Source organism: Mastigoproctus giganteus, chromosome 1 (assembly GCF_048544385.1).
Source record: "Mastigoproctus giganteus isolate SK-2022 chromosome 1, ASM4854438v1, whole genome shotgun sequence".
Lineage (NCBI taxonomy): Eukaryota > Metazoa > Arthropoda > Arachnida > Uropygi > Thelyphonidae > Mastigoproctus > Mastigoproctus giganteus.
In genome coordinates this window covers 190966956-190985957 of record NC_143575.1, presented here as the reverse complement: position 1 = coordinate 190985957, position 19002 = coordinate 190966956, and the positions used below count along the sequence as shown (strand labels likewise).

The 19002-nt window shown below is 38.7% G+C and overlaps 1 protein-coding gene across 2 annotated transcripts in view; it reads right to left on the bottom strand.

The window, feature by feature from the left end:
• adp (WD and tetratricopeptide repeats 1) overlaps nucleotides 1-19002 on the bottom strand; it is a 273490-nt gene that overhangs the window by 40000 nt on the left and 214488 nt on the right. For both annotated transcript variants that reach the window (XM_090383632.1, XM_090383640.1), the window contains exon 13: nucleotides 18619-18715. In XM_090383632.1, the coding sequence (XP_090239758.1) occupies nucleotides 18619-18715 (97 nt within the window). The remainder of the gene's footprint in view (nucleotides 1-18618; nucleotides 18716-19002) is intronic.

Genomic DNA, 19002 nt, shown 5'->3' with positions numbered 1-19002 from the left:
AATGTGATCATTATTGCAAAAAATACATTACTATTTTCATAATTTTGTATGGTCACACTGGGTAGTAAAGAAAATTATGAATATGGATTTCATCTGAAAAACTTAATTAAACCTGAAAAATTAATATGCACTAAGAATTAATAAGGAGCATAAAAGAATATTTTAAGCTCTTTATTAATAAGTTTCTTCTGGCTTTCAAATCTTCTATCTATCCACAGGATAAATACTACAGTTGCAATAACATTAGCATTAGCATTAGTAGAGGCATATGATGCAAGAAAGCAAGCTTATTCAGCATCAGCCAAAAAAAAACAAAAAAAAACACACCACTCCCATTTCACCCCTCCGTTCGTTCGAAATACCAGTCCAGTTGAGCCTTAAATTTGTTTAGGCTATCAACGTCAACAACAAGTGATGGAAGTCGGTTCCACCAACGAACCACCCGCTGGCCAAAGGCAAATTTCCGCACATCTATCCGACATCCGTCCTTCCTCAATTTGAATTTATGCCCTCTGAGGTGATTATTCTGAGCAAGATGAAGAATCCCATTGGCATTGAGGATGCTCAAACCATTCGAAGCCTTATACACCTCTATCAGATCACCTCGCCGGTGCCTAGTCTCCAGACTCTGTAATTTGCAAAACTTAAGCCTTTCTTCGTAAGAGCAACCCTTTGTTCCATTCACTAATCTTGTTGCCCTTCTCTGTACCAGTTCCAGCAGCTCTACATCCTTCTTGAAATGAGGCCTCCAGACCTGTATACAGTACTCAAGATGTGGCCTAACCATTGCCTTATACAAGGGAATAATCACCTCCTTATCCCTGCTAGAAAAATTCCTGTATATCACTGACAAGACACCATGAGCTACTCTTGCAGCTCGCTGCACTGCTCAGAGAACTTCATATCTGCCTGCACAATTACCCCCAGGTGATTTTCATTCTCCACCACTGTCAGTGTAGTACCGCAGAGTTGATACGTTGCTCTGTGGTTACTGTTTCCCATATGTAGTACTTTACATTTGTCAATGTTAAACTTCATTTGCCACCTCTCAGCCCATCTGTTCAACCTTTCCAGATCCTATTGCAGCAGCATAGCGTCAGTAGTGTCCTTAACAACCCTGCAAACTTTTGTATCATCTGCAAACTTGGACATTAAACTTGATATACCATCATCAATATCATTCAAAAACACCGAAAACAACAACGGACCCAACACTGAACCCTGAGGAACTCCACTAATAACATTAGTCCACGTTGAGCAGTGTCCATTGATTACCACTCTCTGTCTTCTGCCACTCAACCATCCCCTTATCCATAGCAGCAATTTGCCTCCAATGCCACAGTGTTCCAATTTGTGCAGCAGTCTTCCATGTGCAACAGTATCAAAAGCCTTTCTAAGATCCAAATATATAATATCAAAGTTATTCCCTGCATCCAGTTCTTTTGTGACTACATCATAGTATCCAATCAAATTGGTCAGGCAAGACCTGCCCTTAACAAAACCATGCTGCATCTGAGCTATAACTGAATTCTTGTCTAGATGATCCTGCAGTGCTTCTTTAACCAGTGCCTCCATTAATTTACCTGGAACAGAAGTTAAACTAACAGGTCTATAATTACTTGTGTCAGCTTTTGATCCTCCTTTGTGAATTGGGGTTACATTTGCACATCTCCAGTCTATGGATACCTCCCCTGAGTCCAAAGAAGCTCTCATAATTATGGCTAGGGGTTTGCTTATTTCCTTTGCTGCCTCCTTTAATATAACTGGATAGATCCCAACCCCAGGTGCCTTTTTTATGTTTATCCTCAACAATCTCTCCTCCACTTTCCTCTCGGTTATTACAAAATCATCTAGCTCACTGCCAATGTTTACTTTACCTACGTCATTCTCCTTCCTGAATAACTCCTCATGCGTGAATGTAGAAGCAAAATACTCGTTTAGATTGTTAGCCACCTGAGCAGGATCCTCAACTGTTGAACCATCAATATCCAGTGGACCAATCTGATTCATCCCTTTCCTTCTTGAGTTTAAATAGGTAAAGAACTCTTTTCTGTTTTTATTTGCATCCTTTGCCAAGGTTTTTTCATAGTCTGCCTTTGCCTGCCTAATCTCCTTTGTGATTTGGTTACAGACCAACTTATATCTATCATAGGCTTCCAAGTCGCCCATTAATTTGTATGTATTCCATGCATTTTTCTTCTCTGCCACATGTCTCATTAGTTCATCTGACAACCATTTAGGCCTAAACCTTGAACAATATTTCTTAGTTGGTATGTAAAGACTGGTAGCTTCTAAGATTAGTTCCTTGAATGCTTCCCATTTTGAGTTTGCTGTTGGTAACATCATCAGTTGGTCCCACTGTATAGAATTTAAATACTGTCTGAGACCATCATAGTCGCCTTACGAAAACAAAAACCCTTCCCTTTACCTCTGGTGGTAGTTACCTCCTTGAGTAAATCCCACTTCAACACACTGTGATCACTGCCACCTAGTGGTTCATTTATCTGCAGATTCTTAATGCATGAAGAATCACTACTGATAATCAGATCAAGAGTACTGCTCCCTCTTGTTGCCGCACGAATATGCTGATGTGGAAAACAATCAGCCAATAAATCCACAAAAGTCTTGCTAGTGTGTGAGTGACCAACCCACAAATTCCAGTCAATATCTGGGAAATTAAAATCCCCCATTATAAGACTCTGATTTACTGGCCCACTCTATTTCCCTGTACAATATCTTATTATACTCATCAGAGTCATTAGGCCTATAGCACACTCCTACTCTCAATTTTGATTTCCCTATGCTTATGTCACACCAAACTGACTCGACACTGCCCTGTCCATCGATGTCGACTGGCTTCACTTCCTTGGATTTTATGTGTTTCTTAACTAACAGCATAACCCTCCTCCCCTCCTGTCCTGTCTATCCTTTCTATACACATTGTGTTCCCCAAATTCCAGTTCCGCATTCCTTATATCTGTGTGACACCACGTCTCTGATATCCCAACAATATCTGCCTTTGATGTTTTGAGCAATACCTCAAATTCATCAAATTTATTTACCAAACTCCTAGCATTGGTGTACACGCAGGTATACATGCACCTGTTTCTATTCCTAGCTACCCTAACACAACCCATGTGTTTATTTGTACCGCAATGACTCCCAGCAGTCTATGAAATATCCTGCATCTTGTTTTTCAGGCTTCTGCTCATTTCAAGAGAAGCAGTGCAAGAATCACTTCCACCTCTGCCAGTGGCTACTGTTAATTTATTAGTCCTTGTATCCCCCCCCCCAACTAGCAGTTTTCCGAACCTCCTAACATTGCCTCGACAGAATCAACAAAAATTCTTGCACCCTTTCTATTTAAGTGTGTCCCATCCCTGTAGAAACAATCTCTCCTGTTAATATAACATACCATTCCCATCTGGTAAATGCTCCATTTAATAACTTTAATGAAGTTAACTGTTAGTGAAAAGAAGAAAACATTTTTCAACTATTTTATAAAAAAAGGGAGGAGGGACAAGCAGATGGTATATTTTTTACCAAAATGAATTTAGTGAAATGAAAAACAAAACAAATCAGACAATAACAAGGTCTGATTAGGAGCCGAGAGATAGTTGTATAATTTTTCTAACTGCTAGTGAAAAGAACAAAACATTCTTCAACTATTTTAGGGGGGGGGGACAAACAAATGGTATATATATTTTTTCCTGAAACAATGTTGCATGCAAACTATATCACACTTATTCACTCTACTGCATTTATTAATTTCAATTGACGGGGCTCCTTAAATCATAAAAATACTCAAGGAAAACTATACAGTTCAATTAATAATGCCTCACCCTGATTTACTCTACACTTCATCCACATTCTGAAAATAACAAACTACAGAAATTCAACTTCAATGTTAACTGACTGTTGTTAACCACAGTTAACAACAGTCATTTTCCTAAATCTTGTTGCAACTGCAATTACTACTATTTAAACCTCATCTGTCATTTTCCAGCTCACTGCTTAACTTATCTAGATCCTTTTGAAGTAGTACACCCTGGTTATTAACTGCTCTGCCCACCTTTGCATCATTGGCAAACTTATACATCAAACTTGAAACACACAAATCAATATTATTAATAAATATTAAAAAGAGAAAGGACCTAAAACCAACCACTATGGAACCCCAATCTTCAGAATCATCCATTCCATAAAGCACAGTGGCCATTTATAACTATTTCATCTCCTGAAACTTAACCATCCCCTTATCCACAGTAGTAAGTTACTCTCATTGTCCTAATTTATATAACAGTCATACTTGTGATATCAAAGGCTTTACTGAAATCTAAGGATATGATGTCAACATTATTCTTTGCATCCAATTCCTCATAAGTAGCTAATTGGGTTATTTTCTGACATTTTTGAGACAAGTTTATTCAATTAGCTACTATGAGTCTTTTAACAAATGCATTCTGGAATTACATTGTAGCTCCACTCACTCAAGGTGATATCTTTCATTGCTTATTTACAAGCTCTCTTGGATCAAAGGACATTCTCATTATGATCGCTAAAGGTTTAACCACCTTCTTTAATAGATTCCATTACTTCACTTCACTTTTAGCTGCAGAAATTTCTCTTCCTCCTTATTTTCTGTTTCTCATAAACTCATTTAACTCCCAGCCATTATCAGGCAGATTTCTACTAATCTCATGAATAAAAACTTCATGTGTGAATGTAGATGCAAAATATTTATTTTGCATCTACATTCTAAATATATATATATATATCTACATTCTCAAAATATATAGAGGCAAAATAAATATTTTGCATCTATATATTTTGAGGGAGTATATGAAGAGAGCCTTGTCAATCAATTCGGCCCTGGAGAAATTGTGCAAGGCTCATGGGGTAGAATTTTTTTCAGCATGGTCTAAGCTTGTTAACCGGAGAGACTGTTTCTACAGATATGGGGTACACTTAAATTGAAAGGGTGCAAGAATATTTGCCGATGCTATGGATGCAGTGTTAAGGGGTTCGGAAAATTGCTAGCTTGGGGGATATACACAGACTAAAAGATTAACGGTGGTCGCAGGCAGAGATGAAAGTGAATCTTGCACTGCTTCTATTGTAATGAGCAGAAGCCTGGAAAGCAAGTTGCTGGGGATTTCCAGGACTGCTGGGAGTCATCATGGAACAAGTAAATACATGGGCTGTGTTAGGGTAACTAAGAGAAGGAACATGGTGACAAACAGATATAAGCAGTGCAGAATTGGAATTTGGGAAGTACAATGTGTACAGAAAGAATAGATAGGACAGGAAGGGAGGAGGGGTTATGCTGTTAGTTAAGAAATACATAAAATCTAAGTGCATTCAATTCACATTGGTGGACAATGCAATGTTGAGTCATTGTGGTGTGACAAAAGCACTGGGAAAGGGAAAATGAGAGTAGGTGTGTTATAGGCCTAATGAATCTAATGAGTACAATGAGTAATCGTGCAGAGATACAGAGTGGGCCAGTAAATCAGAATGTTTTATAATGGGGGATTTTAACTTTCCAGATACTGACTGGAACTTGTGAATTGGTCACTTGCACACTAGCAAGACTTTTGTGGATTTATCGGATGACTGTTTTCTACAGCAATATGTTTGAGAGGCAACCAGAGGGACTAATACTCTTGATCTGATTATCAGTAGTGAATATTCATGCATTAAGGATTTGCAAATAAAGGAAAAAATGGGTGACAGTGATCACAGTATACAGATATGGGATTTACTTAAAGATGTAACTACCATCAAGGGTCAAGGGAAGAGCTTTTGCTTTCATAAAGGTGTCTACAGTTTTTAAATTCTATATAGTGAGATCAACTGATAATGTTACCAAAAGTGAATTTTAAATGGGATGCCTTCACAAACTTAATCTTGGAGGCTACTAGGCTCTTTATACTAGCTAAGAAATACTGTTCAAGGTTTAGGCCTAAATGGATGTCAGATGAATTAATTGAGGCTCGTGGCAGAGAAAAAAAATGCATGGGATGTATATAGATTATCAGGTGATACAGAAGCCTACAGCAGATATAAGCTAGTCTATAATCAAGTCACAAAGGAGGTTAGACAGGCGAAGGCAGATTACAAGAAATCTTTGGCAAAGGATGCAAAGAAAAACAGCGAAGAATTCTTTACTTATGTAAACTCTAGAAGGAAAGGGATGAATCAGATTGGTCCACTTAACATAGATGGTCTGACTATTGATGATCATGCTCAGGTAGCTGATAAACTGAATGAGTATATTGCATCTACATTCATACATGAGGAGTTATTCCAGGAGAGGAATGCCAGAAGCTTATCAACCTCTAACAGGGAGCAAATTGATTTTGTAACAACTGAGAGCAAAGTGGAGGAATAATTGTTGAGTTAAGTATAAGGAAGGGCACTTGGGGCAGATGGGATCTATCCAGTTATATTAAAGGAGACAGCAAAGGAAGTAAGCAAACCCTTAACCATAATTATGAGAGCTTCCTTAGACGTAGAGGGGACTGGAGGTGTGTAAATGTATCTCCAATTCACAAAGGGAATTCAAAAGGTGACAAAAGTAACTATAGACCTCTTGGTTTAACTTGTGGTCTGGAGAAAATAATGGAGTCAAAGAAGCACTGCAGGATCATCTAGGACAAGACTGCAGTAGTAGTTAAGACACAGCATGGGTTTGATAAAGGCAGGTCTTGCCTCGCCAATTTGACTGTATACTATGTGGTCACAAAGGAACTGGATGCAAAAAATAATTTTGATATCATATACTTGGATTTCAGAAAAGCTTTTGATACTGTTGCATGTGGAAGGCTGCTGTACAAATTGCAGCAGTATCACATTAAGGCCAAGTTACTACAATGGATAAAGGGACAGTTGAGTGGGAGATGACAGAGAGTGGTAATCAATGGACACTGCTCTTTGTAGACTAATGTTATTAGTGAAGTCCCACAGAGTTTGGTGCTGGGCCCATTGTTGTTTTGTCTATTCATCAATTATATTAATGAGGGTATATCAAGCTTAATGTCCAAGTTTGCAGATGATACATAGGTTGGCCCATTTACCCAGCTTATCTAGATAAGCTAGGTAAATGGGCTGAAAAGTGGCAACTGAAGTTTAACATTGACAAATAAAGTACTGCATATGGGTAGCAGTAATGCAAGAGAAATGTACCAACTGTGTGGTACTACACTCAGGGAAGAGGAGAGTGAAAAAGAACAGGGGGTAATTTTGAAGTCAGTTATGAAGTTCTGTGAGCAGTGCAGACAGGATGCTCAGAGCAGGTCATGGAGTCTTGTCAATGATATATAAGAATTTTGCTTGCAGGAATTTCTTAATGCCTACAAATACTCAACATCTGAATCAGCCCTAAACACAGAAATACAAACATTGAAAAACAGATATAACATAGAACATATTGAGCCATTGCTACTCTGTTAACTATTAATAAGAATAGTACAAGGGCAGCTTGTGGCAAAGTGCCTCCATAATATGAGAATGATGCACCAAGTAGCACCAGTTTTCTCAAAGCTCTATACAAAAAGACACTATGCACGATAAGCACAATGACTTTTTATAGCTTTCATAGCTTCAAACGTTTGCCACGAATTCAATTATGTCTACTTTACTTACTGCGCCATCTCACATATTGTGGATATATCTCGTCACTGGATTGTTTAGGTTTTCACAATGCCCACCTGCCCACTGATGGGATCAAAACCAATGTCTTGGTAACAGCATTATCTTTAAATAAAAAGCAATATATACTTATGTTGGTGCAGTGCTTTTTATTTAGAGTAGTGCAACACCATGGCAAAATGCCTCCACAATATGAGATTGATGCACTAAGTGGCAAACTCAATTTGCTTAAAGCTATGTACAGAAAGAGGCAGAAAAAGGCTGTTGTTGTTGTTGTTGTTTGAGAGTTATTGGCGCAAGAGCAGCTTAGGCTATAATGCGCCTAATCTAGGTTAGAGTTTCATATTTCAACATTTTTTTTTTATGTTGTTCAGATGGGAGCCAAGATTTTATTTTATAATTACGTAACTTTTTTGTAAATGTTACACTATTTATTTTTATATGTTTTGGTAGTATCCGATTAACTTAAGGAAAAAGAAAACGTCGGTAATATTTGGCCGGTTATCTAAAATTGTTTTGAGCGTTAGGTTGTTTTGCGCGTTCGTGGTTATTTGAAAGGCTTTTATACGTTCTGAAGTAAATCTTGGACAGTTCACCATGAAGTGATGTACAGTAAGTGGAACTTGACAGTTTTGGCACTGAGGAGGGTCTTCACCTCTGAGTAGGTAAGAATGGGTCATATGGGTATGCCCAATTCGCAATCGAGCAAGGATCACTTCTTCGTGTCTGTTGGATCGGCAACTGGTAGTCCATGGTCGGAGTGTTTGTTTAATTACACGAAGTTTGTTGTTACTTTGATCTTTCCAATGTTGTTGCCATTGTTTTAAACTGCTTTGGTGGATTAACGACTTGTAATCGGTATATGGTATTGAGCGGAAGGCATAGTAAGAGGTGGCAGCTTCTCTTGCTGCTTTATCTGCTCTTTCATTCCCAGTTATTCCTGTGTGGCCTGGAATCCAACAGAAACTGATCTTGTGATTATTTTGCAATAGCTTAGATACTGAATATTGTACCTGTTGTAAAACTGGGTGTGCTTTAGTATTGGCATTCTGTAAAGCAATGACAGAGCTAAGCGAGTCAGTGAAAATTATGCTGTCTGCTATCTGTTCATGTTTAATTTTGTTTACGGCCATCAAAATGGCTTGTAATTCTGCTGTAAAGATGCTGCATTCTTTTGGAAGTTGTTGGATGAGAGTACAGTCTTCAGAGTGAATCGCAGCTCCTACACAAGTTTCTGTTTTTGAGCCATCTGTGTATATGAAAGTGTAATGTTCATATTTTTCTTTGTATGCTGCATGTAGTTGCTGGTAGTTTGTTCTCGGGAGATTTGTTTTCCCCCAAGATTGGAAATGCAGGTCACACACAGGTTGAATTATAATCCATGGTGGAATGATGTGTGTAGTCGTGGTAGCTATGTTATCATAATTAAGCTCTCGGCATAACAGTAAATCTTTTAGACGGATGTTGGAAGGGCGGTTTATTCGTGGATGGGCTTGGTATACGTTTTCAAAGTACGATGAAAACAGAACCTCTCTATTTGGATGATCGGTGATGGATTTTATCTTTACAGCATAGTGTAATAATAAGTTCTGTCGTCTAAGTTGTAGTGAAGGTTCATGGGCTTCTGCATATAGGCTTTGTACAGGTGAAGTGCGAAAAGCTCCAAGTGCTATACGGAGTGCACTGTGGTGTATGGGATCTAACCATTTCAGTGCACTTGGTCTTGCGGAGTCGTAAACTGGCGCTCCATAGTCCAGCTTGGAACGCACTATTGCTCGATAAAGTTTGAGTAGTGTATGTCGATCTGCACCCAAAGTTGTTGCGGAGAGAACTTTGAGTAGATTTAGCTTCTTGATGCAAGAATGTCTTAGTTGCTTAATATGTTCAAGGAATGTCAGTTTTTTATCTAAGAGCAGTCCTAAGAATCTTATGTTTGGTACAACTGGGATCACATATCCATCTAGTTTAAGTTCAGGATCAGGGTGTAGGTTTCGTTTCCTACAGAAGTGTATACATGCAGTTTTCTATGTGGAAAACCGGAAGCCATTTGTTTGTGCCCATTGACTTATTTTATTTATTGCTCCCTGTAACTGCCGTTCTATTGTTCGCATATTCTGAGAGTGATAGGACATACTGAAATCATCAACGTATAAAGCGGTATCAACAGGTTTTGGTATATGCTCAGTTATGGAGTTTATTTTGATAGCAAAGAGGGTTGTGCTAAGCACAGACCCCTGAGGTACACCCTCTTCTTGGGTGAAAACTTTTGAAAGAGTATTCTGCAATCTAACTTGAAATGACCTGTGGAGTAAGAAATTTTGAATATATTTAGGAAGATGTCCACGTAATCCAAGGTGGTATAGGTTTTGAATAATTCCATAACGCCACGCAGTATCGTAAGCTTTTTCTATGTCAAAACATATCATTACGTGGTGCTCTTTTCGGATAAAGGCATTCCGCACACTGTTTTCTAATTTGACCAGTAAATCTAGTGTTGAACGATTTTTTCTGAAACCATGCTGTGCTGGATTGAGAAGGTTATTTCTGTTCAAAAACCATGTTAGACGAGCATTGATAATTTTCTCCATAACTTTTCCCAGGCAACTGGTTAGAGCAATTGGACGGTAGTTGCGTGGGTCAGAGAGGTCTTTCCCCGATTTTGGGAAAGCAAGAATTATTGCATGACGCCAACTGTCTGGAAATTGGTTTTCTAGAAGGATTCTGTTATATAGTTCTAGTAATGCCAATTGGGATTGATCATCAAGTTGTTTTAACATCATATAGTGGATTTGGTCTGGACCTACAGCACTTTGCTTTGTCTGGGATAGAGCGTGTTTCAATTCATAGAATGTTAAGGGTAAGTTGTACTCTTCATTATTTCTTGTGGAAAAATTCAGTTTATGTCTTTCCATTCTTGCCTTGTATATTTGAAAACTGGGAGTATATGAAGTGGTCGCTGATATTCTGGCAAAGGTTTCACCCAGTGCATTGGCTATTTCTGACGGCTCTGAAGTGACTTGTCCATTCCAGTTTAGGATCGGAGTTGGAGTAATCGGGTATCTGCCACTCATTTTGTTAATTTTATTCCAGACAGTTTTAGATGGTGTAGAACTTGTTAATGTAGATGCAAATTTTATCCAGGATTCTTTCCTACTGGCCCGCCTAATATATCTGGCTCTTGCCCGTGCCTTCTTGAACAATATGAGGTTCTCTAAAGTTGGATATCTGCGGAAAGTATTCCAGGTTTTGTTTCGCTCTTTCTTAGTCTGCGCACATTCTGCATTCCACCATGATTTTGGATGTGTTGGAAAGTGAGACGATGTTTTTGGGATAGAGTGTTCAGCAGCTTGAATTATTTTATTTGTTATATATATTGTAGTGCTGCATCTAACGGTTTTTGCTTGATAGTATCAACATTTAGTTTTGCTAATGATTTATAAGTTTCCCAATCTGCTTCATTTATTTTCCATCTGGGAGTTTTGCGTGACTTGCATGTGGTTCCTAATGCCATGGTGATGATTATTGGATAGTGATCACTGCTGAGAGGATCACTGTGCACTGACCAATCAAGTATTGGAAATAGTATTGGAGAACATATAGACAGGTCTATAGCTGTAGTATTTCCTGATGGAAGATGTGTATAAGTATGTGTGCCGTCGTTCAACAAAGTTAAATCATTCTCGTCTATCCATTTTTCAATTTGTTTTCCTCTCCGATCTGTGGTTGTGTTACCCCACACAGGGCTATGCCCATTGAGGTCGCCTAGTATACAGAAGGGGGTTGGTACTTGCCTTACAATGTCTTCTAAGTCCTGTTGTAATAAATTTTGGTTTGGTGGAACATAAATTGTTATTACTGTTATGAGTGATCTAGTGGCTATGCGTACTGCAATTGCTTCAAGGGTTGTGTTTAGTGGGACAATCTGGGACGGAATGAGAGAATTTATTAGTATTGCCACACCACCATGGGTTGTGCCACCTGTTACTCTGTCCTTTCGATATGCTGTATAGTTCTTTATTAAGGTAGAGTCTTGAGGTCTGAGGTAGGTTTCTTGTAAGCAAAGACATAATGGTGCATACTGTGTAATCAGATCATATATATCACCTATGTTAGTGCGGAGTCCTCTACAATTCCACTGGATTATGGTTTTCATTATTTGGTTTTGGAGAGGTTTTCGGTCTGTTTCCTAGATGCTGTTTTAAGTCTTTCACACGTTGGTTTTTCCTTTTTCGGGAAATATGGTTTTCCGGTGTCCATATCGTCTTCCGCGAAAATCTCTAATACTGATTCATCTGCTTGGTTGGTTGCTTCTATCTCCATTTGTTCGGTTGCCTTCTGACTTATGACATTACGTTTTCCTTGAGGGGCTTTCGATTCTGAGTGTTTTTTATCGGGAGGCACGGAAAGTGGTGTGTTGGTGAGTTTCTCTTGATGTTTTGGCTGGGAAATTGTGAGTAGTGCTCGTGCCCAGTCTGAGATAGATTTCTTTGGAGGGATTGTAAAATCTGTTTGGGTTTCTATTGTACGATGATTCGTTATGACCTGCGCGTAGGAAGGTCTGTTTAAGATAGTCGGGTGTATAGTTCTCTTAGCTTCTTGGTATGTGACAGAATGTTCCACTTTATACCGCTGAATCTGCTTTTCTCTTTTCCAATATTCACAATTCTTGGAATAGGCAGAATGGTCTCCCTTGCAGTTTGGACATTTCAATTTCTCGGATGAACAGTTCTGATTGCTGTGCTCCTGGGACCCGCAGTTGGAACAGATAGCTACACCACGGCATGCCATTTGTGAATGACCATACTTTTGGCATTTAAAGCACCGGAGAGGATTTGGAATGTATGGTCTGATGTTACAATTTAGATATCCGGCCTTCACAGATGTAGGTGGTTTAGGAGTGTTGAACATCAGTATGATAGTTCTGGTTGGAATAAGTGTCCCATCTCTTGTAATTTTAATCCTTCTCACAGCTATAACGCCTTGATTTTCAAGTTCATTTTTAATTTCTTCTTCGGAGACGCTGATAAGGTCCCATTCAGAAATTACTCCTTTCGATGTATTTAGCGTATTATGGGGAGAGACCTTTACTGGGATCCCACCAAATGTTTCCATTTGAAGCAGTCTTTCTGCGTGTTTGGCATTTGCTGTCTCGACTAGAATGTCGCCTGATTTTAGTCGCTTAACATTTTTTGGTGTTCCAGCCACACTTTCTAAACATTTCTGGATGACGAATGGCGACAATTTTCCTAATGGCTGTTCTGTCGTAGAATTAAAGACAATAAAGGTAGGTGCATTAAGTGATGTTATTTCCTTTTTTTGCCTTTTGGTTGCAATAGTCACATTGTCCTCATTTTTCCGACTCAAAGGAGTCAGATCTTTGGGATTCGTGGTAATGTTTGAGTCATTCATGTTTGCTCCTTTTAGCCCTGGGAGTGAGAGCTTTTCCTCCCAGGTTTCCGGCCCCGCCACGGGGAGGCAGGAGCGGTGCCACCTAGTGACCAAGCGGAAGTAGATTAGTGGTTAGTAAGACTAGAATATAAATAAAAGAAAGGTGACTTTCCTTTCTTAGGAACCTTTGCACTGATACTTTTCAGTAACTATATATATTTACAGAAGAGAATTAACTTTAAACTCTTGATATATCTAACACTCTTTCACTTTAGGAATCGCTTTATAATTGCACAGAAATCGCCTGATCACTAGAAACGCTTGGCACTCGGGGCCGCAGAAAAAGGCAATTGTACTTAAGCACAATTGCTTTGTTATAGAATAATGTAACTGAGGTGTTATAAACTAAGTTCTCAAAAATATTCTTAAGAAGTCTTGAAGCTTTTAAAAGGACAGGAGCTGCTGTTACAATCTGACTTGTCCACAATGAATAATATCTGATCACCTCAGCCATACCTCCATTTCTATTTCTGCAGGGTAGATTTAGATTAGGTCTACAAAATAGAAACTGGACCTAAAACCTACCACAAAAAAAAAAAAAAAAACAAATCACACAGAATTTTGTGTTGACTTTTCCATCACAGGTACTGCCCAAATATCCAAAACTATACAGAGGTGGCAGAGCTTAGTAACCCTGTGAATACTGTATGGTTCTTGAGCCCATGAAGATTACCTTGTCTTATCCCGTCATATTACTTACATGAATTTTATAAATTTATTTTATTAAAATACATGTGCACAATAAAAATTTTCGGAGATATATTCAATTATAAAATAGCAAAACAGAAGTAAAGGATAGAAGTTTATTGAAGAAATTGTTGAAGTTTAAGCATAAAAAAGCACCTGGGGCAGATGGAATCTATCCAGTTACATTGAAGGAGGCAGCGAGGGAAGTAAGCAAACCCTTAGCCATAATTATGAGAGCATCCTTAGATTCAGGGGAGGTCCCCATGGACTGGAGATGTGCAAATGTATCCTCAATTCACAAAGGGTGACGCAAATAATTATAGACCTGTTATTTAGTTTAACTTCTGTTCAGGGGAAAATAATGGAATCACTGGTTAAAGAAGTGATGCAGGATCACCTAGACAAGACTGCAGTAATAGTTCAGACACAGCATGAGTTTGGTAAGGGGTAGTCTTGTCACAAAGGAACTGGATGCAAAAAATAATTTTGTTATCATATACAGTACTTGAATTTCAGGAGAGCTTTTGATACTGTTGCACATGGAAGACTGCTGTACAAATTGGACCGGTATGGCATTAAGGTCAAGTTGCTGCAATGGATAAAGGGATGTTGAGTGGGAGATGGCAGAGAATGGTAATAAATGGACGTTGCTCTAAGTGGACTAATATTATTAGTGGAGTCTGCCAGGGTTCATTGCTGGACCTATTGTTGTTTTGTGTATTTATTAATGATGTCGATGAAGGTATATCAGGCTTAATGTGCAAGTTTGCAGATGATACAAAGGTTGCCAGGGTTGTTAATGATAGTAAAGACAGTATGCTACCGCAACAGGATTTAGAAAAGTTAGGTAGATGGGCTGAGAAGTGGCTTGTTGTTATTTGGTTTTTAGGAGCATTAGCAACTAAAGCCATATTGCTCCGGGGATATGCGGTGGTCATTCCCTGACCTTTCCGCATCCGGTGGTCATGGGCTTGAACCCCGGTCTAATCAAGAAGCATTTGCTACACACTGCTGCTCCTGCCCATGGAGGCGCCCTGAGAAGTGGCAACTGAAGTTTAATATTGACAAATGCAAAGTACTGCATATGCATAGCAGTAACCCAAGAGAAATATACCAACTGTGTGGTACTAAACTCAGGGAGGTGGAGAATGAAAAAGACCTGGGGGTAATTGTGCAGTCAGATATGAAGTTCACTGACCAGTGCAGACAAGTTGCCAGAGCAGGCCATGGAGTTTTTTCAATGATATATAGTAATTTTGCTAGCAGAGACACAGAGGTGATTGTACCTTTGTATAAGGCAATGGTCATGGTCAAGCCACACCTTGAGTATTGAGGTCTGGAGGCCTCATTTCAAGAAGGATGTAGAGCTGCTGGAACGAGTACAGAGAAGGGCAACAAGATTAGTGAATGGAACAAAGGGTTGCTCTTACGAAGAAAGGCTTAAGTTTTGCAAATTACAGAGCCTGGAGACTAGGCATCGGCGAGGTGATCTGATAGAGGTGTATAAGGCTTTGAATGGCTTGAGCATGCTCAATGCCGATGGGATTCTTCCTCTTGCTCAGAATAATCACCTGAGAGGGCATAAATTCAAATTGAGGAAGGACGGATGTCGGATAGATGTGCGGAAATTTGCCTTTAGCCAGCGGGCAATTGGTTTGTGGAATAGACTCCCATCGCTTGTTGTTGAAGTTGATAGTCTAAACAAATTTGAGGCTCAGCTGGACAGGTATTTCGAACGAACGGAGGGGTGAAATAGGAGTAGTGGTGTTTTTTTTTTTTTTTTTGGCTGATGCTGAATAAGCTTGCTTTCTTGCATCATATGCCTGTACTAATGCTAATGCTAATTGCGCACAGGTCTGGAGGAAGGATGTAGAGTTGCTAGAACGAGTACAGAAAAGGGCAACAGATTGTTGAGAGGAACGAAGGGGTTCTCTTACCAGGAGAGGCTTAAATTCTGTGTAAGTTGTAGCATCTTACCCATGTGGTAGGGGGATGGCCCCTGTTTGGGAATCTGCTGGTTAATGTTTCTGTTTCTGGGCCCAAGGCGGATTCTGTCGTTGAATGTTTATGGGCATTTAGGGGTTGATTGGGGATAATGGATTTCTTGTGGGAGAATGGGTGATAGCTGTTTTCATATTACGATTGTTGGTCAAAGTGGTGTTTTGTGTCCTGTCCCTAGCTTGTATCCTGGTTCGGTTTGTTGTAGTAGGGGGATGGCCCCTGTTTGGGAGTCTGCTGGTTGATGTTTCTATTTCTGGGCCCAAGGCGGGTTCCGTCGTTGAATATTTGTAGGCATTATAGGTTGATTGGGGATAGTGGATCTCTTGTGGGGGAGCGGGTGATGGCTGTTGTAGTGTGGAGGCGTGCCGGTGTTTGTGGGTTTGCGATGGATGTTGGATTGGATTTTGTTTGAGTCCCGAGTGGGTGTGAGGTTTGATGGCTTTGTGTCCGTGTCCTCCCTTTCCAATGTAAATTTGAGTCTAGAGTGAATATTATTAAACAAATGTAAAATGTCTTGGATAGTACTACAATCAGCAATAACTAGAACATCGTCTAAATGTTCTAGTTATTGCTGATTAAACTCAGCATGGTTTTGTAAAGGGAAAATCATGTTTAACAAATCTGGTTCGCTATTTCGAAAGGGTCACTCACGAGCTGGATTTAGGGAATAATTTCGACATTGTTTATTTAGATTTCAGCAAAGCTTTTGACTCAGTCCCACATGAACGGTTGCTTTATAAGCTGGAACAGGTTGGAATCACTGGGAAAATCCTTAGATGGATAGAAGGATGGCTTCAGGGCAGGAGGCAGAGGGTTGTGATAAATGGCTATTCCTCAGATTGGGTTGATGTAAGAAGTGGGGTTCCCCAAGGATCAGTATTAGGACCACTGTTGTTTTTAATTTTCATAAACGACATTGATGAAGGGATAGAGGGCGAGATGTCTAAATTTGCAGATGATGTTAAAATTGGTAGAGTAGTTAATGATCACTGTCAAGCTGAGCTTCTTCAGAGAGACCTAGATAGACTTCAAGAATGGTCAGAAAAATGGCAGCTGTGCTTTAATCCAACAAAGTGTAAGGTATTACACCTGGGAAACAGTAATCCCAAAAAAACTTATTCACTTGGTGGATTTCAACTAAACCCAGTACTGGAGGAAAGGGACTTGGGTGTTACGATATGGCCAGACATGAAATTCTCTGAGCATTGTTAACAGGTTGCAAGGAAGGCCCATGGTGTCTTTTGCAAGTAGAGATAGGGACGTGATAATCCCATTATATAAGGCTTATGTTAGACCACACTTGGAATACTGTGTTCAAGTATGGAGACCGCACCTAAAGAAAGACATCGAGCTTCTTGAAAGGGTGCAAAGAAGGGTAACTCGCCTGGTGAGATCGGCAAAAGGGCATCCTTACGAAGAAAGACTTCGAATATGTGGGTTGCAGAGTTTGGAAACTAGACACCTTAGAGGAGATTTGATTGAGGTGTTTAAGGCTCTGAGAGGCATCAGTAAAATGAATGAGGACAAAATTTTCAAGATTATAAATGATGCTAGAACTAGGGGACATAAATTCAAGTTACGGGGGGGGGGAAATGTTTAGATTGGACTGCAGGAAGTTTTATTTTAGCCAGCGAGTTATAAATTACTGGAATAAGTTGCCTTCATGGGTGGTAGACGCCGACAGTTTGGGGAAATTCAAAGGTCATCTGGATAGTACTTTCGAGTAAGGGAAGCGCATAGGATGATAGGTTTAATTTCCTTTTTATTTATATTTTATTTTATTTATTTTTTTTATTTATTAATTATCATTATTTAGTTATTTATTTATTTATTTTTTGTTTTTATCATTGTTTTGTTCGGATTTTTTTTTTTTTTTTTTTGGCTGGTGCAGCATAAGCCATAGGCTTTCTTGCACCATGCAGCCGTTACTAATACTAATAATCTGGGGACTAGGCACATGCAAGGTGATCATCTGATTGTGGTGCGCAAAGCCTTGAATGGTTTGAGCAGATGGGAATGCTGGTGGGATACTTCCACTTGCTCAGATTAAGAACCTGTGGTAGCATAGATTCAAATTGAGGAAAAACAGTTGTAGAATAGATGTGCGGAAGTTCGCCTTTAGCCAGCAGGTAATTGATTGCTGGAACAGACTTCCATCTGTTGTTGTGGAAATTGATAGCTTAAACAATTTAAACAAACTTAAACAGCAATCAATTACCTGCTGGCTAAAGGCAAACTTCCGCACATCTATTCTACAACTGTTTTTCCTCAATTTGAATTGATAGCTTGAACAAACATTTGGAGTGACCGGATGGGTGAAATTGGAATTTTTTTTATTTATTTATTATTATTTTTTTTTTTTTTTGGTTTGGCTGATGCTCTATAATCATCAACCAAATTTATAAGCTCTATAAGCATCAGCCAGCATTTCTTGCATCATATGCCTCAACTAATGCAAAGTTTTTTCTTTAAATAAAAAGATTAAAAATTTTACTTGTTTTGAGTTTATTATCCTATACATACTTTTTTGATAGTACTTTTTGTATGGTTTATATTAGCATATATCCAAAGTTTTAGTTTTATTACCGTTATCCATTGTTTTTGCCTAGGTTGGGTTTGCTGGGATGCTCAAATAAGTAGAAAAATTTAGATAACTGCAATGCTCTAATTCCTGTGCATGCCAAATAACAAAGCATTTACTGTAGTTTTGTGATAAATTAAATTTCTTTGTTCAAAAAAAAAAAAAAAATCTAAGATATTAAAATTTTGCCAACTGAACTCAGTGTAAGAATAAATTAAATTTGATTATGTTCACAAAAAAGTATTTACCATTTTCTGTACATGAGTAAATAGCTGCTTTAATATCTCTATCTAAAGCTTCGCATGCATGACTTGTAGCATGATCAGGAAACTTTGACTTGAATACCTAATTTACAAAAAAAAAAAAATTAGCTAATTCCAATCAAAGTAAAAATTAATTGATATTATAACAATTAAGAAGTACAAAAGCAAATTAAAATTACTTTAATTTTAAATAATTGAACAAAAAGCATACTCAACTGGCAAAAGCTTAATACATTCAAACTTAATGTTCCCCTCCCACAAATTTTACATCATCATCAACAATGCATTGTAAATTGCCAAACTAATGGAACAAACTTATCTGATTTATATTGATATAAATCAAAAAAGTGAAAAGACCTAAACCTCCAA